The sequence below is a fragment of the Corvus brachyrhynchos genome, unplaced genomic scaffold (assembly GCF_000691975.1).
Source record: "Corvus brachyrhynchos isolate BGI_N302 unplaced genomic scaffold, ASM69197v1 scaffold37, whole genome shotgun sequence".
Lineage (NCBI taxonomy): Eukaryota > Metazoa > Chordata > Aves > Passeriformes > Corvidae > Corvus > Corvus brachyrhynchos.
The window spans coordinates 193,812-216,285 of record NW_008239289.1 but is presented as its reverse complement, the minus strand read 5'-3'; the positions used below and the strand labels follow the sequence as shown (position 1 = coordinate 216,285).

General features: G+C 37.7%; 2 protein-coding genes across 14 annotated transcripts in view; one reads left to right on the top strand and one right to left on the bottom strand.

Moving 5' to 3' along the window:
• CUNH9orf3 (chromosome unknown C9orf3 homolog) overlaps window positions 1–22,474 on the top strand; it is a 219,043-nt gene that overhangs the window by 186,172 nt on the left and 10,397 nt on the right. For 3 of the 7 annotated variants that reach the window (XR_001864015.1, XR_001864012.1, XR_001864016.1), the window contains exons 20-21: window positions 13,325–13,450; window positions 19,437–19,510. The exons of 2 other annotated variants lie outside the window; for them this stretch is intronic. The gene's annotated coding sequence lies outside the window, so the exon portion shown is untranslated. Of the gene's footprint in view, window positions 1–13,324; window positions 13,783–19,436; window positions 19,511–22,474 lie in introns of those variants that run through there. 2 more of the 7 variants (XR_001864014.1, XM_017740427.1) reach the window with 2 other exon arrangements.
• The window catches only part of FANCC (Fanconi anemia complementation group C), a 78,463-nt gene continuing 60,662 nt past the window's right edge, over window positions 4,674–22,474 (bottom strand). For 6 of the 7 annotated variants that reach the window (XM_017740435.1, XM_017740436.1, XM_017740437.1 and 3 more), the window contains 7 exons: window positions 22,383–22,435; window positions 19,724–19,823; window positions 16,636–16,711; window positions 15,749–15,830; window positions 12,194–12,365; window positions 9,212–9,412; window positions 4,674–7,413 (listed from right to left, as the gene is read on the bottom strand). In XM_017740435.1, the coding sequence (XP_017595924.1) occupies window positions 7,270–7,413; window positions 9,212–9,412; window positions 12,194–12,365; window positions 15,749–15,830; window positions 16,636–16,711; window positions 19,724–19,823; window positions 22,383–22,435 (828 nt within the window). In that variant the 3' untranslated portion in view covers window positions 4,674–7,269. The remainder of the gene's footprint in view (window positions 7,414–9,211; window positions 9,413–12,193; window positions 12,366–15,748; window positions 15,831–16,635; window positions 16,712–19,723; window positions 19,824–22,382; window positions 22,436–22,474) is intronic. The other variant, XM_017740439.1, reaches the window with a different exon arrangement.

The window sequence follows — 22,474 nt, the reverse complement described above, 5'->3', positions numbered from 1 at the left end:
CTCCATGTCCCTACAGCCATCTTTGTTTCCATCAGTAACATGGCAGTATTACCCTCCAAAACTGACATTAAGATTTTGTAATTGCCATCACTTGTGCTGAAACTGCATATCATGCCCTGTTTTCATTATAATCTCCTGTTGCTTTTGACTATTTATGAAAGCTTTTCAGTAAGTTCCCAGTTTTAGCTGAGGGAAAACATTGTTCCTGTTTGCTTGAATATAAAAAAAATGCAATTACATGACATAAATGCTGAACTTTTTTTCTTCTTGTCATGGTTTAACCCCAGCCAGAAGCCAATCCCCACATAGCTACTTGCTCACTCCCCTACCAGCAGGGTCAGGGCGAGAATTGGAAGGGTAAAAGCCATAAACACAAGCAAAGCAAAACAAGGAATTAATTCACTGCTTCCCATGGGCAGGCAGGTGTTCAGCCAGCTCCAGAACAGCAGGGCCCCATCATGTGTAATGGTGACTTGGGAAGACAAATGCCATCACTCCAAATGTTCCCCCTTCTTCATTTCCCCACTTTATATCCTGAGCATAGTGTCACATGGTCTGGAATATCCCTTTGGTCAGTTGGGGTCACCTGTCCTGGCTGTGTCTTCTTCCAGCCTCCCCTGCACCCCAACTTTCTCCCCAGTATGTCAGTACGAATAGCAGCGAAGGCCTTGGCTCTGTGCAAGCCCTGCTCAGCAATAATAAGAACATCTCTGTATTATCAACCCGTGTTCAACACAAATCCAAAACACAGTCCCCCCTACCAGTCACTGTGAAGGAAATTAACTCCACCCCAGCCCAAACCAGCACACTTCTTTACACAGATGAAGAGTCAGATAAATAATCACTTATATACAAAAACAGGAAAGCCCACCTACTGACATTTAACCGTTTCTGCACACACCTTCTCCCCAGCACTTGCCTCTCCTTTCTTCATTCAAATCACAGGAATGTAAATTTCTTACTTGATAGCTGGAAGGATGGAACAGGAATTAGAAAGCATCCAGACTAAGAAAATAGAAAGACCAGTCTTATTTATTTCTTAAGCTAGCTGATTGGTTTTTATCAGTATGAAGTAATGCCAGCATCAGCTGAAGAGTAGATGTGGTGCTGAGAAAAGATCTGCATCACAGAATGGAGATCAATGCTAAAAGTTGGTGTAGCACTGTCCTTTTGCATCAAGAGCATTCAGCATCAAACCCACAGGTTTATAACATATAAAACCCAAAAATTATTCCCCTCTTTGTCCTGAAATACAGCTAATTAAAGACTGTGTCTTCTGGTTATGTTTTAGAGGTGGTGAGGACCCAGTGCAATCAGGAAGTCCTCCTTCTAAATGGCTCTTCCTCCTTCTTACTCTCTGAATGTCTGAAAAATCAAGAGCTAAACTGCATTTCAGATTCACAAAAGAAAACAGAATGATAGGAAAATTATGAAAATGGCACCACACTGGGATGTCACATGGCACTTCTTTTTATACTTTCTTTAAATGCATGTGGATTACCAGACTCTATGATGCATTTTGAAGAACTGTCCCAAAGCAGAGTTACCATTTAAGTGGTGTACCAACTGGGCTGTTCAAATCCATGATTTTTGAAGCAGAGGGGAGACAGCATTGATACCAAACTCTGTTCTTCTCTTCTTTCATTCTTCTATGAGAAGGTTGCCAAATCTGAAGAAATCAGGGCAGGGAACAGTTGACTTATTGCTATGTGGTTAGACACAAGTACGTGCGTGAAGGATCTCAGCAGAAAAACAGATATTCAGCCCATATGTGATTTCACATGCAAATTCTTAAACTTCATTCTATGATGTTTATATAGGTTTAGGGTATTCCATTTTAGAACTAAAAACAACAAAAATAAAGAGAGACTGGATCTACCATTTGTACATTCATCTTGGATCCTGGCCAGAGAGGGAGAAAAAAAAAAAAAAGGCAATGCTTCTGCCTAAAGAGGAGGCGCATCTGAGAGCTTGCTCTGCCAATACAATGAGCAGGAGGAGAACTCGTGAAATCAAGATCAGAAAAGCTATGATGAAAAACAGTCAACAGCTGTCATCTGAAGATTTTAAATCCCAATGAAATTATCTTTCCAAAACAGATGTTACTGCTTAATTCAAGGTTTGGGCTTGACATTTGCTCAGTATCCACCCATGGCCTAGGTCAAGCCAGTCAGAGAAAGCAACTACAGCAATTCAGTCAGGCCTGGAAAGTGTGCTGTGCAGCGGATTGCTCAGCACTGGCCATTTGTACTTCAGCAAAGAAGCAAATATACAAGAAAAGAAAGCTGAAACGTAATAGTGGGTTTTGCAATGCATTTGAAGAAATTTACAGGTCTATGGAAAAAATGCTAGTACTTTTGTTGTGTTTTCAGAAAAGATGCTATTGGTCCTGCCTACTAGAAACTCACAAAATGCCTAAATTCACAGACATATATCACCGATTTCCATCTTATAAATTAATCCTGTGTCATATTTCAAGGCCTCTCCCCTCGTCCATGGAATCTGATACTGGCTTTTCCCTCTCTATTCGCAGACAACTGAAACTGATATGGAAGTGCAGCACAGTCATGAGATTAAAAGCACTTAAACACTTACTGCTAGTCTCTACAGGGAACAATAGTACAGATGGGAAATTTGTATCTCTAGCTATCATTACAAGTTAGTTGGAAATAAAAAAGCCAAAGTCCTACTTTCAGAAAACTTATACATAGTAGAAGTTATGGCATCATTAGTCAAAACAAACAGAAGCTGCTTTCTCGTATGTGAAATATTACAAAAACTTTGAACAGTAGCTGGCAAATGACATACTGCATGCACCTGTTTTGGAAGCCTCAAAATAAACTCAGAAGCTAAGAAATAAAATGTTAAGGAGTGAATGAACTGTACATACAGGCTAACTGGCACATACACGTGAGAATTCTCAACAGTGTAATTCACAATGTTTAGTCAAGAGTATGTAAAAATGTAATCACTTTGAGATGGCATTATGCATCTGCAGAAGTTCATGGGCCTAACAGGTATTTTTATTGAAAAGGATAGAAGAGAGGGTCATTGTTTCTAAGGGTCTACTTTTTTATTAAATGAGTGTATCATCTGACATAATACAGAAGAGTTATGAAAGATGCTTTTAAGGCAATTAAGAGATGTGAAGTTAGTTAAATATACAAACCTATTAAAGACAGTATTGCTGGACTTTTTTCTGCTTCTTGTTGATATGCAGGTTAATGGAATGTCATGTATGGAATTGTTACTTCTTAATTCTATCAGTATTGTATATAAAAATCACAGCTAAATTTCTACAGCTGAGTTTCAGACATGTTGGGTTTTATCTTCTTTGTCACTCCCTCCCTTCACACACATGCAAGAATACAGAATGCAAACTAAAGCACCATCCTTGCTTTAGTTTAGAGATGAACTACATCACTACAACTCAGCTAGAGCCAGTTGACATTCCAAATTTTGGTTTCAGTGGCTGATAGCAGCCCAACACTTATCCCTAGCTGGGTCCTGGCAGCTCAGACAACAGTGAACACATTCAAGGCATCAGAAGGATCTTGTGAGGTTTACTCCTTTCCAGCAGCCAGACAGCTGGTTAAAGGAAGATGGCCAGTGCAAGCAAGGGAAACTCCTCCATGGCATTCACTGGTGAACAGACCACCTAAGATCAAATTCCCAGAATAAGCTACTCTCTGCTAGGGCAGCAAATGGAATGTCTACCATGACCATATCTTTTCAATCCAGGCAAGCATTTAGGAAAAAATTGTATCACAAGTAAGGAAAACTTGCCAGAGAAGTGGATTTAAGCAGGCCCACATCTGAACACTGCTATGAATTAAGTGCTAGTGGGATGCCTCTAGCACCAGAGCATTCAGCTACGGTGGTTTAACCACTGATGTTGCCCAAAAACATGCTGGTTGCTTAAGAAAGCCATTGCAGACTAAAGTGTAAGAAATTCAAATACATGCTCCATGTGCTTGTGGAGGACTCCTCCCATAACATTCCAGGTTTTGACTTTTCAAACTTGGGTCTAGTAGAAAACTGCCTTGCCATGTCAGAAACTACCACCTTTCTACACCCTTCTTATATCTATCACAGAGAAAACTGCATTTTATTGGAGTATGACATTACTCATTCACACAGAACCTTAGTACTTTATTCTGTCATTAGATAATACAGCAATGAAACAGTATAAACCTGATTGAACAGTGTTTTGTTTAGTAACTGAAAGTAATTTGTGCTAGATGTTTTATCCTACACTTCCGTAATGTTAATGCTTCAGATTTTTTTTTTAATTGTATCCTTGCCAAACCAAACATATACCACAGACTTCGGCTCACTGAAACTAATATCAACTCTGTCTATTAACACCTCTTGGCACTTACAATGCTGAGAGTACAGAAACTTAATCACAAATGCTAGAAGTAATAGATTAAATGTTACTGTTGGTCAGCTAAATTGCAGTATCTGCCAATACATGACAAAATAAAATATATTCTGCTTTTTATAGGCACTCTACTGAGATCTTGATTAAATAAAAGCCACAGAAATGACCTTATTTTCCTGCCTGAAGAAAATCCACAGAATCCACCCAGCACCATGCTGCAAATTCAGCAGAATTCAAAAGCTCTAACTTAGCAGTCTTAGACTGGAAAGAAGCATAATCAACAAAGAAGTAAAATCTATTGTCTGTATTTTTATTCAAAAAATGCCTTGAAGCAGAACAATTTTGAGAAGTTCTCTATGTTCAGTGCACTGTCCAGAACCAGGGTGTGTGCTGGAGACCGAAGGCATGGGAACAACCTACTTGATGTCAGATTTCAGGACTTGTTGGCTGGTTCAGCATAAAAGTACAGCCTTGAAGGCTCCAAAGAACATTTCCAGAAAGTAGCAATTACAGAGGAAAAGATGCAGATTGGAAGGATAGTGCAGAAGCCACCATATGAGAGCTCTTCCATTACTCAGATCTACCAAATTGCTCTGTAGCCTTCCACTGGCAAACTAACAAAAGTAGCTTCAACATCCCACAAAATCACAGCTTATATCAAAGTTAGATCATAATTCAAGCATTGTGAAAGAGTAAGGAGAAAGAAATACCAAAGGTTTATAACCACTATGCTAAATAGGGCAAAAAGAACGCCAGTACAGATGTATCTCTTTTAAGTTACAGACAGCATCAATTAGGTTTCTTCTTTAGAGCCTCCTGAAACAAGCAAACCCTCCTTAATATTTAAATCATTCAGTTTTTCTTACGAAGCCAAACACAGGAAAACAAGAATGTACCAATTAACTACTAATTTTGGTTTTTTACCGCCTTCATTGTACATTTTCTTCCTGCTTGAACTGATTCATCTTTATTTATCAGGATATTGATTTTGTTAAAGAAAGTTAGAAGAATTTTCATGCATTCAGAATTTCATGCATTAGTGGAAAAATAAAAACACAGTGAAAAGTTACTTAAAAATTCCTGTCCAAAAACTGTAAAACCCATCTAAATATAATACCCATATCATTCACCTAATTAATCTGCAAGAACCAGATATTGAAATTCTTTGCCAATCTTTCTTCTATGTAGTTAAAGTTATATATAGGCACAATATGGAGAAAACACAACCAAAGAACCTCACATCCAACAACCAGATTAGACATTAAACCAAAACAAACAAACAAACAGAAAAACATTCTTCCTTTGGGTTAAAATTTTAGATTATTTATCATTCTAGACAGAGCAGTCTGCATCTGTTTCCACTAGACAAATACCTCTGAGTTAGTTTAATCCCATGCTTTTCAGTTATGGTATTCAGGCAACAGAAAACTGGGTTGCTTGATTTTACTTTTTTAGATATGTGTGGCTATTAACAACAGAAAAATTGCAACACATCTTTTTCTGAATTTTCATTTTAAAATATTTTTAATCAAAAAAGAGAAAAAACCCCTTTCTTTGCAGACATACATTATGTGTTTGCTACTTTTTCACTAGCAAACTGACTGACAGGGCAGGTAACTTCTGTTGTATGACTCACTGGGAACAAAACTGTAAGAAATCAGTCAACAGCACAACAGAAAATATCTTTCCACTTCTTACAGCCAAGGGACACTAAGTACATTGTTTTTCTTTTCCCTTGCTCAAAAACAAATGCTACATTCTAAAAGCATTTTAAATTCAAGATACATTAATTCAAGATTTTATATGCAAGAATAGTAGTCCAAGTAGCATCTTTGAGTAGCATAGCACAAGTGTTGGCATTACAGCTAAGTAACACAGGACAGCAAATTCCTAAGGAAAGTTAGGATGGTCTGTCACTACTATTCTCTGTGCTTATTTTTCTAGTTAAGCTAGAAAGATGTTCACAAAACCTCTGGGGACAAACTCTTTCCTTAGGGTAAAAACATAAGCCATTGCTACCTGTCTATGCTCCTTGCCTAAGACAAAAAACCTAAACAAAGAAATAAGCAAACTACTGCTGGACACAAAAATGAAGGCAGTGAGTTGCAACCTTCATAGGAAATTTGTCCCTCAAACTGGAAAATGTTTCTGTTTTGCTTGTTCTCTTTTGTCTGAATAAAAACCCCATATTTCTTAAATGAATAAATTATAGCATTGGTCATGGCACACTGTTAAGTGGGCTGTACTGCAAGCAATCTCCTGCCTGCAGTATCTGTTGACAAAGAACAGCTATTGGTATAGTACTTTGAGGAGAACACTGTCCAGCTGAAAGCTGCAGTCCCACATTTAGCAAATCTGGGAAGACTTTCATTTTGGAAACATTTTCAAAAAGAAAAAAAGAGTTCAGGAAACATCACTGATTTCCTGAGAACACCATGAATTGCTTGAGATCATTGGTAGTTTCATAAACTTCATAAAGAAGCACAGAACAAAACATTTTAGTAACAACTTACCAATCAAACAATTGGATATTACTTGCTAAAAAAAACCCCACATGCGTAATTTGGGAGAAAAACTGATCCTCAGCCAGATAAACATCAAGGAGATGAGGGAACTACTTTAAATTATGTAGGTATCTTGTTACAGAAGGTACTCAGAACAAAACTTTCAAGCATCTTTAATATTTACTATTATGTTTCAAAAAGTTAATATTTCCAAACAACAGATTATTTTTAAATATAGATGAGGGAATATAAATTAAGAGATGTAAGTATATATAGGCATCTTTCTACCCTTGGTAAACTGCAGTGCCAGATGCTAATGGAAGTCTGGCACCTGGATAAAGACCTGATCTGTTGGCTTGATAAACAGATGACATTAAAATTCTAAACTTTCAATGTAAGTTTTTGAAGAAGTTCATTCAGCAGCTTCACAGTTCTTTGGTTTTCTTCTCCACTACGGTTAAATCTGTATGCAGTACGGATAAGAAGGTTATAAACTTCTTTGCTTGTATCAGTTGTCTTGGTAATCTGAAAGGAAATACAGAAGATGAAATAATGCAATTATGTTGCTAAATACTAAGAATTCTTCGGCAATATTTACAACAAAACCAGATTTGTCCCTCACCACTGAGTATGTGAGAAGCAACTTCTGCCCGAGGTATCGCTTTTCATACATCCTAGTGGAACTGAGCAACTTTGAGATTTCTGCTGTTGTCTCAAATTTAAGTGAGACAAATCAAGATGCAGAAAGTTTTTAAAGGAAACACAAATGAATAGATGTAACAATTTTTAAGTCATTGCTATAGAAAACAACTAAAAGCACATGAAGGTTCTGCCTGTATTTGGGGAGACAATCCAAATCTGTACAGCTTTCAAAAGTAAAAATAAATCACTCCCCCAAAAGATGACAAAAAACAGGAAAAAGACCCTAAGCTGCAATTTTTGCAGATCAGCAGTAGGCTAAACAAAACCACAGCCATGCATCCCAAATCAGTTCCACACCATTCTGCCTTTCATATGTTGTCTTTAGTCCTTATCCAATCACATGGAGAGCCTACCTATACATTAGTGATCATACAGTCAAAATTAATCAGACTGATAAACCAACAAACTGGCCTGCAACAGCTCATGACCACCCACCACCACCCACCCAACACTTTCAATACTCAAGAGTTTTGAAAGTTAGTTATACTGTTATCTATAAAGAATCAGAAGATTGCCTTTGGTCCTCCTGGAGGGGCTTAAAGTAGCAGGCTAATATACTACAGCATCACAGCTCAACAGCTGCACTCTCTTCATGAAGAACAACTAGAAATAGCAGTTTGTAAAACTATATACAACCCCCCTAACTTTATCATTACATTCTTATGCTGAGAAGAAAATCGTGAACTTGCACCCTAGGATGTGAAAAATATCTTAGCCCTTCTTAAACAGAAAAATATTATGTCTTTTTAGTCAGCCAGCCGTGTCCTAAAATCAGATGCATTACACATGCCATATATCCTATACAGTTCTATATATAAGACCACATTGCTGCTGAATGGAAAAAACTTTTGGAAGTGTTAAAACTACACGCTGGCCCTAGACTGCTTGCATAGGGGGCATGCACTTCTTAGAAGAATATGGTTTTATGGTTAGGAATAGATTTCTAATCCTACACTGAGATAGCACTGTTTATCTTAGGAGACACAAACACATTTTAGAGTTTGCACCAATATACCTGAAGGCTGTCATCACCAGGAGAAGACATTATGGCAAGCTTCCAACCTTCTACTCCTCTTCATTGTCTTTCACACCCAAGAGACACTGTCTTAGCTCTTCATTCTCTCCTTCTCTCTCAATTACCACACTGTTTTCCTCACTGGCTTTGCCAGCGCATCAAGCTTCTGCCACATCAATGCTAAGATCTAGCAACCAGCTGTTCCACCCAATGAAAAACAGTGAGAAGAGAGTTCCATCATCTCTGCAGTAGCTGGATAATTTAGGGAGTGATTTTTATGGGAAAATCAAAACGTTTGCACATTCTATCTATACCATGTGTAACTGAGCTGTATGTATCCCTTAACTGCAAGCTATTACTTCAACTGTTTCTGCATCTGCATAGTCACAACAGCAACCCTGTCAGTGAGATCAAGAAGTGAATGGAAAATATTTTGACTGTAGCTAAAATAGATATGTACCAGGTTAGATATGGCTGTAGTAGTCACAGTCTTCTTTAATCCTCTGTTATGTGTTTTCTTTATTAAGAGGTAGAAACTTAAATCCAAAATAGTAAAATGAATATATATTCAACTTTAACTGAAAAAAAAAGGGAAGAAACACTTACATGGTAAATACATTCCTGGGCAATCTTATGTCCACCATGCGAAAAGAGCAAAAAGTTGGTCAGAAGATGTGTTGTAAGACACTGGTTCCAACACTGCTCTATACCTGTTATCCTATGTACAGCAGCCTCCAGGTCTTTGAGAGAAAGGTCTGTACAGCTGAAGAGCATCATTAGATGACTGTAGACTGCTTGAGCTTCTACCTGTAGGAAAGAATTTCAAAGGATGCAGGATCAGAGAAGAGTAAAGGTAAAATTTATGGTATTTTTCCTTTGGATTTATTCACTAAAAGAAAACTGAATCCTTGGAGAAACAACTCAAACATGAAAAGAATCTGAATTTAAGCAGCAGGAAAACCAGGGAAGGAAGGGCTGTACACATTTCTTTTACACTGATTCACCCACACAAATGTGGACAGATAGATTTTTTTATATTCTTTGGTCTTACAAATGAAGCAGACAGGGCATCAAGCCAGGATCTTACCTTTTTTAATAATATAAGGAAATGGAGAAAGTCCCTCAGCAGAACATGGTCTGATTTTTGCATTGTGAGAAAAAGAACAAAGGCTCCTCAAGGGCTCATTTCAGTATTGCTGCTACGAATCAATTAAATCCCCATGCAGCCTGACCTCAGCTGATAAAATGTTCTGGTAAGAATGTGGATTTTAACTTCTTCCTGTGTTGTTCGCAACTTACGTTTTTATGTTGTGAGTTAGACAATAAAACCTAATTTTTACTGGGGGTAGGAAACAGAAGACTTTGGCACCTCTAGAAAAAGAACTACAAGCAGCTACTGCAAAAAGATCCTAACAATAATTCTGTTCACTGTATTAAAAATTAACTGAAAAACTTGTAGACGAAATGCAAATGAGTATCAGCTGGATCAACAGAAAAATACACCACTGCAGACCCAAAGGAAAAGGACACCTGTTTCTCAAGAATGTTCACTGGGACAATTTTTTTCAGACATTTATTTGACGCTGACCTACTCTTTTAACAGTATCACATAAAATAGTCTGAAAAAGCTGCTATTCTTGCGTTAAGTTCGCAACTACATGTGAGGCACAAATAATACCAGGATCCACAGAAAGGTAACTGAATTCCTCTTCTTTATCCCTCTGTGCATCACACATGCCAAAGACTGCAGATGGATAGTAGCCAGCCCTGCTCCAAGAGCTCATGTACCCTAGGAATCTCAGTCTTAGTGCCAGCCTCCAAGTTTTGTTCCCTCAGTGTTTCAGAGCCTAAAGGTATGAAAGGAGTGCAACAAAGGAATAAATATTGAGGAGCAGAATATTTAGTCCTGCACATATGAGTGAACTCCAGTGAACAGCAAAAATAGCCTTTTTCTTCTTTAAATAATTTAAACTCTTTGTATTACACTCTGGCTGGTTATCAAGGTGTTACATACAGTACAGAGCAGGAAGACAAAATCTTAAGTCATGAGTGCACACAAAAATAACACTGAATGAAAAGTACTCCAGATTGACATCTGCCAGGAGTTGCCACGCCATGTTAATCCTTAACTAGTGAGAGGTAGAAAGTGGAGTTGAGGTAGAAACCACTTCAGTGGAAAGAGCTGAGAGCTAATCTGCCAAAGGACAAATAAAAAAAAAAAAGCAAAAACCTAACTAAAGGCAGAAGCTTTGCATGAAGTGTGGGAATGCTTCTGGAAGTAGCCTGACCTGTGCAAAAAAAAAAAAAAAAAGTCTCAGCTCAGATACCTAAGAAAAGAATGATAATGAACTGAAATATCAGATCTCTGGGAGATGAGTCACTGCGTGGGTTGTCAGTGGAAAAGCTTTTTTCTCACCAAAGTTTGTCTTATGTTATGACTGAATAACAAACTGATGGAATAGGGGACACACAGGGAGATTATTTCATATATGGCACAAAGTGATTTCATTCTGTGGAGTAAGAACAATATTCCATACATTGATCTGCACCTGTAGTGCAACAGTTTCATTCACTCATGTTTATTGCTCATGTATTGTCTTGTTTCCCAAAACTACATTCTAAAATTCTTTACTTCACCATAGATCTAACCTAAGTCTGCTCAGCCAACATCCCATCCCCTGCTCCTAGACTGTAAGAAATTAAAGAGAAAAAAAATTTTGTAAGTAATTGGGATGTGATCTTTCATGTGTAGTGCCATCTGGGAGGCAGGAGGGGAAGGAAAGGAAATAAAATATTGTATAATACACTGTTGTACATGGACCATTCGATGTAAATTTAAAGTAAATTTAAATTTACTCTTGGGGTGTACTGAGCTGCATTTTTAAATCCAGCAGAATCCATTTTCAAATTAAGGAAAACTAGACAAGTTGCAGCCTTTTGAATCTGGGCTTTGTAGATCAAATTGCTTGGGCTAGTTCAGATTTGCATAATAGGTTTAAATTAAAGGCTTTAAAGTATTTGCCTGCCTGCACAGACACACAGCACTCTTCGTGTAGTACACTGGGTAAGGTTAGAACACTGCTCCTTCTCTTACCAACCCAGCATATGGGAATATCACATATTTATTACAGTATCACATGCCAAAAACTGGAGAGAAATCAGAATAGTTGGGCAAGGTTAGGATTCAAGGCTGTGTTTGCTAAGTATCTTCACGGTTTTAGCTGCTGTGATTTCTCTTGTTTCCTTCTCAGAAGATGCCATAACACAGGCATGCTGAATTCTGCCACACCGATTTAAAAAATACCATCACTAGGGTAGTTTTATTTATGATTTAAAATACCCTGGTTATCCAAAAGAAAGCCAAGGAGGTGCTAATCTATATCACATCCTTTAAAAAAAGAGGAAAAATGTTTTCTAAATGTCACAAGAAAAAAAATCTTTAAAATTCTCCACTGCAATGCAATTCCCAGAGACCTTGTAAAGTCAGTACCTTTCATTTTTCTGGTGTTGCGCTGTTTGTCTTACAGCAATAAGATATAATCAGATTATTGACTGCTGATTGCCACTTACTATCACTCCATTACCCACCATGGTTTGAGTTCTTCGTTGATTTTCATTCTTAGGACAGTAGTAAAATGCCAGCAGCCACAGCACAGCATCTGGTTCTACAGCAGCCTTCAGTAATTGTTCTGCTGCAATATCCAGCCATTCTCCAAAACAAGCAACCAAAAACCAGATTTCAAAAAGGTCAGTGAGAGAACTGGAAAACAACACAGATAAAATTAAGTACTTCTCATTATTTAACATTTTTAATTGCCTTAAATTAACTACAAAGGGTGCTGGCGTTTAACTTAAAAGAAAATCTTTAAACTCTTCCACAGAGAATACCTTACGTACTAAGCATACAACCATGTACCTCTTAATCTATTATCTGAAATCACAATCAAATGAGACACACCCAGTGCTACTACAGATCAACCTGGACAGTAGAACAGACTATCCTTAACAGCAGCTTCTAATAAACTGTGACAAAATACTATGAATGAAAAGATACATAATAAAATTAATCCCTACTTTTATACTGTTCAGCTGCAGGATTTCCAAACCTTTAAATCATATCTCACATATTACACTCTAACATACTGTTGCCTTTTACTTTCTCTCTGTTGCTTTCCAGGCTTATTTGCTGCTTTTTGGTAATTCATGAAGTGCATCTTTTTTGGCAATTCATGAGGAATTACATTTAGATGGACTAAATATAAAGTTTTAAAGCATATTTTAAAGTATATCTCCTGACTCTTAAAATTCATGTCTTCTTCAATGAAAATTTTGAAGGTGATTACAGAAGGATTATCACTGTACCAAAGGTCCACCACTTGTCTCCACAGTTTCTCATGTGCATTCCTTTAAAGCTAGAGAAGACTAAAGAAAAGAGAACTAATGGGGAGATGCAAACTACTGGTAGGTGTCTCAAACGCAAAAAGTTAAACTAAGTGTGGAAGGACAAACAGAAGAACAGCTACATTAACATTAAGAACTAGGAACAACTATTCCTAATAAATTTGGCAAAACTTGAAAGAATTAGAAAGTTTTCTTATGTTTTATTCCTGAGGACTCAAAGAGCTGCTGTGCCACCTTTACAGGGAAACTACAAGAGATCTTAGAAATTCCAGGAGTTGATGAAGTTACCATTATCTTTAATATTTTCTACCATTACAGTGCCTGTTTTCGAGTCATGTACCCTCCACGTCTGTCCCCACCACTGTTTCTTGCCTGCTCTGTAGTGGGACCTATGCTCCAGCGTCATTTTCAAATTTTTCTGAGACTTACCCCCACAAAACATACGTAAGTTCATCAGTTTATCAACTGATTTCTGGTTTAAAATGTCATGTAACTTCTACTGTTCACCGAGACTACTACATATAATAATAAATCACAGCAAAGAAGCAATCTGTTGATTAGAAGGACACAGAAAGCACTTTGCTATAAGATTCACATTTGGTATAAAATAAAACCCCTGAAAACCAACCTATGTAACACGAGAGCACTGGACATAAGAAGCAACAGGATATGCTGTGTAATAGTATTTTTTCTCCTCTGTAAATCTTATTAAATAGAAAGAATACAGAATCAGGAGTAAAGCAATAAAAGAAAATTGAATATGGTTTCTTCATGGATATTAGTATTGAAAACGTTAGATCCATTTTCTTTGTAACTGGGAGGGGTTTGGTAGAAAACATAATTGTTACAGGAGTTCAAAAAGGAAGTAAGAGTATATTCTGGCAAGTACAACACTAAAGTAGTGTACTATTCAAAACAAAGCGGGAAGAAGACTATATATATAAGCCAAGAAAGGGCTGGGCAACAAAAACAGAACAGACATGGTTGTATTATTGTAACGCATCACAGTGCGTGATATTTGTTTTATTTATTTGTTCTAAGCTTGAGTTTTGTGTTTCTTTCAGAAGTCAGGGTCAGCTATGGGTCACACTCCAAGGACAGAAAGGTTTGACACACTTCAGGGATGAACAGGCGAGACACAGCACTGAACTGCAGCTCATACATAAAGTGAGAAGCTACCACCAGACAGACTGGCCTCAGAGGCAACAACAAAAAGCTTTTTTCTGCCACTCAGCAGAAAAAAAAGCCTCCATGAGTTAACTGAAACCAAGCATGGTTGCACGTATCTCTGTTCCAGTACACAGGGGGAAAACTGGGACAGAGTGGCTGGATAGCAGCCAGGCAGAAAGGGACCTGGGTCTACTGACTGACAGCAGCTGAACACGAGCCAGCCCAGGTGGCCAAGAAGGTCAATGGTACCCTGGCCTGTATCAGCAATAGTGTGGCCAGAAGGACCAGGGCAGGGATTGTCCCCCTGTGCTCGGCACTGGTGAGGCTGCACCTTTAGTGCTGTGTCCAGTTCTTTCCTCAGTTCAGGAAGGATGTTGAGATTCTGGAGCGAGTCCAGAGAAGGGCAACAACGCTGGTGAAGGATCTGGAGCACAAGTCCTGTGAGGACTGACTGAGGGACGTGGGCTTGTTTACCCTGGAGAAAAGGAGGGGCAGGGGAGACCTTGTTGCTCTCCACAATGACCAGAAAGGAGGGTGCAGCCAGATGGGGGTTGGTCTCTTCTCCCAGACAACCAGTGACAGGACAGGAGGACACAGTCTGAAGCTGCACCAGGGGTGGTTAGGTTGGACAGTAGGAAGAAGTTCTTCACAAAAAGGGTGATCAGACATGGGAATGGGCTGCCCAAGGAGGTGGTGGAGTCACTGCCCCTGGAGATGTTTAAAAAAGACTGGATGTGGCACTTGGTGTTGACAAGGTGGTGTTCGGTCATACGTTGGACTTGATAATCTCAAAGGCTTTTTCCAACCTAGCTGATTCTGTGATTCTTGTGACCTTGTTTTGCAAGTCTGGCTGGCCTTGGTGGTCTACGTTTCTTTTGATATATTTCAAGTTTAAAATCAAAATTAATTTGGTTTCTTTGAATTCAAAAGCTGTTTAACATTCTTTGGATAGCTCACTCTCAGAGCAGACCTAAGCAAACTTGTATCCAAGCTCTATCCGAGTCAGGTCTCATCGCACTCCTGATAAGAAAGAATTACAAGGCAGTAGCAGATAGAGATGTAAGTTTTTTCATTCTTTTCATATAGTCCCAGAACATCCCTACCAAAGCATAATTCATATATACAAACAAACCCCAAGGGCAGCAGGTCAGACAAATGGAGTGACAGCTCAAAGAGTAATGCAACAAAAATGATACAAAAATGTCTGGCAGTCACATATTTATGACAACAAAGAAGTTTGCAGTTTGGACGTTTGCACAAGCCTGCAGAAAGCCAAGCTCTTTCATAAAACAGGGTTAAAGTTTTGAGGGAGAAAAAGAAGAGACAAGTAAGCATTTCAATTATGGAGCTAGGTATTTGTTGGAGGGAATGACAGAGGCTTATTGGTCAGGTATACAGACGCTATAAAGCTCAGGTTCAGTAAGTAATCTAAGTCCTGTTCTTAAAAATAAAGCCCTATTTAGAGAATAATAAGAAAATGATGAAATGTAACCACTAAAGACTTCAAATGACATGACCTTTTGCAAACTAACATGCAAAGGACAAAAAGTTCAAAGATCTTATACTCCTTACCTAACGTTTGTATCTTCCACTAACGCTTTGAGCATATCCGAAATGTGTTTCAAGTGTTGAGACCAATATGAAGTTGGGAGTTCTGAGGATGGAGGATGAAAACAAAACTCTTAAAATCATAGCCTGTCCACTGGAACATAACAGTGAAACATTAAAGTAGCTATAAGATTTCTCCAACTTGATTCAGTTATCACAAAGCAGTTAAAATTTCATTTTAAAATTTCCCAGTTTTCAACAATACCTGTTACTGTGTTTCATACAACAATTCATTGATAAAGCCATGTGAGGAAGTACAGCCAGGAATATTGAAATGAAGCTGATGTTCCTTTGCTCAAGGAATATTAATATATAATCAGTGCAGTAGCATTCGCAGAGGCTCTTGTACTGAGCTTTAATTATTGTTCATATAAAACTATACCATATTGAACAGTGGTTTCTTGATCTATATGAGTAGGCAGCCTGAAAAAAAATTAGGTTTGCAATCTAAAATATCAGAATTCAAGCCTCAGAGAGAAACAGAAAGTCTGCGTTTGAGAAATACATATGAATTTTTCCATAATGGCAATTACTGATATTATAACATATGAAGATTGTAGTATTTTTTACAATCTCTGTAATGTGGCTTCATTCCTACATAATTATGCATTCTTTCTTTGTTATTCACTTCTGATTTAGTTTTCTTTAAAGTTACATCTGTACTATTGTTACATAAGAATTAGATGTCCCTGCAGAAAAATACATTAAAAGAATATTATTAAAATTGCTAAATCAAACACACCCTATTAAGGAAACAGCAAAAAGTTATCTCTATCCCTTTTAAAGTTATTTTAAGACATATACAGACCATGCAGATTCATAATGCTGCAAATACTTAATGAAAAGCTTACCAGAAGGACGTCTGACTAAGCCTCTTACAAGGGGCTGGTGATGGAATGGGAAGTAGGCCTTCAGCGGAAATTTATGCTAAGATACAAAATCATTATTTGAAGAGGTTTCAAAACAAACCCACAGTGAATAATCTCATCTAAGGTAGTAATTAACCATACAGACTGAAGCAAGAGAACAGAAAATTAACTCTATAGCAAATTTTAGGATTTTGCATGAAGTGGATATTTAGGAAAGGTTTGCTTATAAAAAGTAATTATTTATAGATTTTAAAAGTATATGCATTAAAAAAGATTCAGAGCATGAAGAAAATGACATCTTAATAGTCTTAATCTTTTTCCCTGTAATCACGTAAGTTTTCGCTCTTAATATGCAGAGCTTAAAGGAGACACTAATTTAATTTCATTTTCCAGTGTAAACAGATTCACAGATCCTATTAAACGAAGAACTAATAACATGTACAGAATCTGAGGGCGTTGTGTAGATTATTGCCAACTGTTCAAAAATGGAAACCTAAAATGCTTGGGATCTGATTCAGCACCAGGTAGGGCAGTCACAGATAACAGACTTGCCCTCTGTTTATCTGAGTACGTGTGACTTGTACACTGTGAACACTGCTTGTGTAACTGAGACTAGCAGTAGCACCCCTTTAGTCTTTTTGTTCTGCAAACATGTACTACAGGCAGGTCTAACACAGAGCACGTGTGTGCAAGTACAACACCAACTCCCTTTGAGACAGACAGCCAGCCAGGCCCATGTGGTGGTGACCACTGGCACAAAATCTAGCTGGAGTCCAGCAAATACCAGAGCACAGCAGCGTCAGTGCTGGGTCCTATTTAACATCTTCATTAATGAACTGGATGAAGGGGCAGCGAGTTCCCTCAGCAAGTTTGATGATGACACAAAACTGGGAGGAGTGGCTGATACATGAAAAGGTTGTGCTGCCATCCAGAGGGACCTTGACAGGCTTTAGAAATGGGCTGAAAGAAGCCAAATAAATATCAGCAAGGAGAAAGTATAAAGTCCTGCATTTGGGGAGGAATAAATCCAGGCACCATTACATGCTGGCAGCCACCCAGGCAGAGAGCAGTTGGCAGAGAAGGATCTGGGGACCAGTGGACACCAAGGTGAGCGTGAGTCAGCAGTGTGCTGACTTCTTCCTAAGTAGGTTGAAACCCCATGTTCCATTTATGCTGTCTTCAGTCTCCAAAAACATGAAAGAAAAAAGACTATCCTAAACCCAGTACCACTGTCTTTTCCTACTCTTCAGCTTTTTTTCTGCCAAAACTTGTTCTTTCTAAATGGTCTACAAAGTTATTATATAAGACAGCTATTTCTGACAGCTGCCACACTGCAACAGACAATCACACTTCTCCTATCATGCAAACCTGTGAACTGCCAGACATGAACCAGTTCTTTTGCAAATTTTATGGATGCATGTTTGCCTAGTGTTATTTCAATTAACTGTCTGTAGATTCCAAAGGTCTCAGGGACCAGGCAGAACCCACTCCATCTTCTGTCAGTAATGTTTTTACCATTCTTCTACTAAATGGAGCACATTATGTCCTGTCAAGGGAAATCAGATACCACAAAGACAGATATCTTACGAATATATGTAATGATGGTATGACCAAAAAAAACCAAGAGATATGACTGACTTAAAGTTTAGAAAGCAATCTGTAACTGCCTTTTTGCAAGCAAACTGTTAGCTAACATTACAGCTGATTCACGAACTGTGAGACAAGGGACTTTAAATTCTATCACTGAAGATAATACCTTAATTAGAACTCCATGACTTAAACTGTATACAAGTGAAATAAAGGAAACTAAATATTTAAAACCACTTCAGAAAAATGGGCAGTAGTCCATGTTGCAATGCCAGCAGGTGAAGGACTTTCACCTTGAAGAAAACGCATCACCTGCACAACTCTTAGCTCTTGGGTGTCTGATAGGTGTGGAATCTTTTACTTTCATTCTCACCCACTGATCCCACCTGGGGCTACAGAGTGTGCTGTTCCATGCAGTCAGGGTGGCATAAGATTACCATGCACAGCACTCATGTATTGAGCAAGACAGCTGCCTGAAGCTGGAAGACAGATTCAATCACATTGCTAATTAAAGGCCAGTAATGCCACAATTTTCAAGAAATCCCAGCATTCTCTTAACTACCATCTCTCTCAATAGATGCAAAAAATCAAAGGAACTGGAAATTTTCTTAAGTCCAAAGTGAAGGGCTTTCAGTGACAGGGTACTTTCCAAACTTGCACCATATGAATTTGATTTCAAAAAACAAACAAGATGGTTAGGATGTGAAATGCCATGTGATTTGGGAATCTGAAATCAAATTTGCAAGCTATAAGTAAGGTAAGACTTTTTCATAGCTGTACTTTGAAATTTTAAGGTAAGAAACTGATCCTGCTCTTGTTTTAAATTAGCACAGAAGTAATTCCACTTAATTTAGTTCAGTAAGACCTGTATAAACATCTGTGCAGAAGAAGAGAAACTAAGCTGTGAAACTTGAAAATTTAGACCAAGGAAAATTTCTGAGAGGCCACTGTTGAAGACCAGAAACTGAAACCAGTATGTGTTCTGTGTCCCAGTATGTATTCTGTCTTTTACTTTCTGAACAGACAAATATGACTATTCAATATCCTACTTATAATTATTTAGGGGACTGGGAATGGGGTTGTTATCTCTACTTCATTTATTATCAGAGACCCTGCTACTGCAAAAGAAAAATGCATCTAGCGTTTTTCCTCCTTTTTATCAAAGATGAATGTTCATGCTCATGTTCACTCTACAGGCAGAAACTTCAGCATCAGGGGAACTGAGCCTGTGAAAACCACTTTAGGCAGACATACTCGATGGTTAAGTCAGGTAAATTGCTCTTACATACTGGTTTCATGCTGTAATTTTATGCACAGGTGAAAATGTTTGAACTGAACTTTATCTATGCAGCTATAGAGGGATGCTATTATTTACCTCATTATATTCAGTCACTTCTCTTAAGCGTAGAATTGCTTTTCTTTCCTTGCAAAATTCTGCGTGTTCTCACTGGAAAAAAACACTAAGAAAGAGATCTTGACTAACCTGTTTGTTTTCATTCTGATGAGCCTGAAGGAAGAGCTGTGTAAACACCTGTATTATTGTCATAACTCCTGAAGTTCCATCAGTTTCCATCAGTGCATTCCTAAGCATTGAAAAATTAGATATGACAGATCAGGTAGTGAGTCTGCCCACTACACCACTGTTAACTGAAATGAACGAAAAAGGTACATTCTTTGTATGCTGTAGATTCAAATTGTGTCTGAGCTTATTACACCACTAACAGAAATACTAACTTTGCAGGCTTTTTAGACTTTATTTTTAATTAAGGAAAACCAAAACCAAACCACATACACAACTCCTACAAAGAAACTAGACTTAGTAAATATACAATATACATGCAGACACACAGTTTATCCTGCCAACTGGGGGAAATAAGTATAGAATTAAAAAGACTAGCACAACTTTATTAGCCAAATTTGGCATCTGATCAGTTTATTGTGTTCAGAGCAACTATTCCAATTACTAAGTCAAGCACACTTTATGGTGTTTTGTGGGACTGCATCCCATGGGCCACTCTAGAGGTTCACAAAAGGTGAATGCTTCAACTGGCCTTCTACAGTGCAAAATAACCTTGAGCAAATGGAGCAAGTGGACAAAACAGGTAGCAGTAATTTTCATTCTCTTATTTGAAAGACATATAATAGAAAGGAGAGAAAATGTTCAGAGTAAGTTGCCAGTGAGATGCAAGTATCAGAGAATTGTTTCATTCCTTCTAAAAGATATGAAGAGCTAACACATTACTGTAACAGAAATCTCACAAAACTACAGGCAAATATAATCCCTGATATAAAAAGAAAACACAGTACACAGAAACTCAAGACAGTCTAGTTGCATGGACTTCTGTACAGCCACACATAGCAAGAGAACTCTGAGAAATAAAAGCAGGAAGTAATATCACTGTGATAAAATAATTTAGCACAATTATCTCAATATGCATGCAAATAGCAGGAAAAGTTATTACAGAAAGAGTCACAATGCTTAGATCCATACTTGTAACAGAACACTAACTCCAAAAATAAAAGAAGTTTCACACCAGCTATAGAAACCTAACACAGTTTCCAAACAAGCAAGTACAATTTCTTTATCAGCAGATCTCTAAAATCTCACACGTGATTACAACTGGAATAGTATCTTAACATCTGCACACCACTTGAGAATAGTTGGAAGGATGTTAGAGAAATACAACAGAAATAAACACAAGGCTGCATAAACCAACTGGTCTGCAAAAGCCAGCTAACATATACAGCTTCATGTAAATATAAAGAGGACATGAGACATAGTATTCTTGAAATACATCAAGGTTTTAATACCAAAAATGTAGAGGAACAAGCATACTAAGCAGAATAATTCAAAGTAAAAAAACAGAGGAGAAATGTAGACTTACAAACAGCAAAACAACATTTTTTAAGACAATTTGAAACATTAATAGAAGTGCAAAGTTTTACTAGGAAATACTGTGTTGGACAAAGTCCTGCATTAGCTAAGAAACTAAATTTTATCCATTTCTACTGTCTACCAAAGGAAAAGGTTGCAAAAGAGTAGTGAAGTCATGTGTTTTTCTCAGAAAACATTTTATATACCATGACCTTAAATAAGCCAAGAAGCTTGAACAAATTTTGTCTTCCTGTACCATCACAATATACAGCCTCCAGCCTAAGACATCAGCACACGTCTGCTGAAGTCACATCAATTTCTCAGTGCATCTTGTTTTGGGAAAGTGATTAGTCTCAAATCTTCAGAAAATGCCACCTGTGTGCAGACACAGGACCACAGCAACAAAGGACTGCCAGAGCAGTAGCTGCCAAGTGGCCTCACTCTCATAATACAGTGGTCTACGGTTTCTACAGCAAAGACTGTTCTGTTAGTGCCTGCATGAACCTAAACATGCACACAGACACACAAATGCCCCCAAACAGGTGTACCTGGGAGCCATGTTTTCTTAAGAAGGGAAACACTTGATGAGCAAAGGATGTCAGTCACTAAATACATTATTGTTGTATTGGAATTGTTAATACTGAAAAATTAGTAAGTATTAAGTCAAGAGAAAAGAGAAAAGCCACTGAAAACTGAGTATAAAGGATTAGAAGCCCCCATGTGGTAACCAATATATTGGTTGCTTCAAAATAATTTTAATGCATTCAAAACCAAACTCATTATAACAGGTGGATCAATAGTTCAATGCCGTTAAGAGCCTATCTAACATAAATCCTGAAAAAACATTAACAAAATATAAAAGAAGCTACACTGGTAAGTGCAAAAGTTTTTGCTAAATGCCACCTTCATGCTGGCATGGGCAAAGCCAGTTCAGCATTTATAATTTTCAGCTCAAAACTGTATTTCAACCACAAATCTCTACTAAAGTACAAAATAAATTACAAATTTTAAAGGCTAAAATACAATGTAGTCAACTATACCAGTGATTACTATAATGTAACTTTAAATAAAGTTCATTAGATTTTTAACATTTTTCATTATTTGCAGTGCACTACACAGAAGGGGACTTGAAAGCACACCGGTAAAGAAGAAGATACCCAGAAATTATAATATGTTGTAGATTATAATATTGCTTCTTCTTGTGAAGAAAACCTCAATGCTTAAATGGGTCATTTAAAACTCTTCCCACAGTAATTTCAAGACTTACTTGAAAATTTCATTTACAATTCTGAAAATGGCAGGATGGCTTGCTGCTTGTGGCTGTGGAAAAACAAATGAAAGAAAATTAGATATTAATAA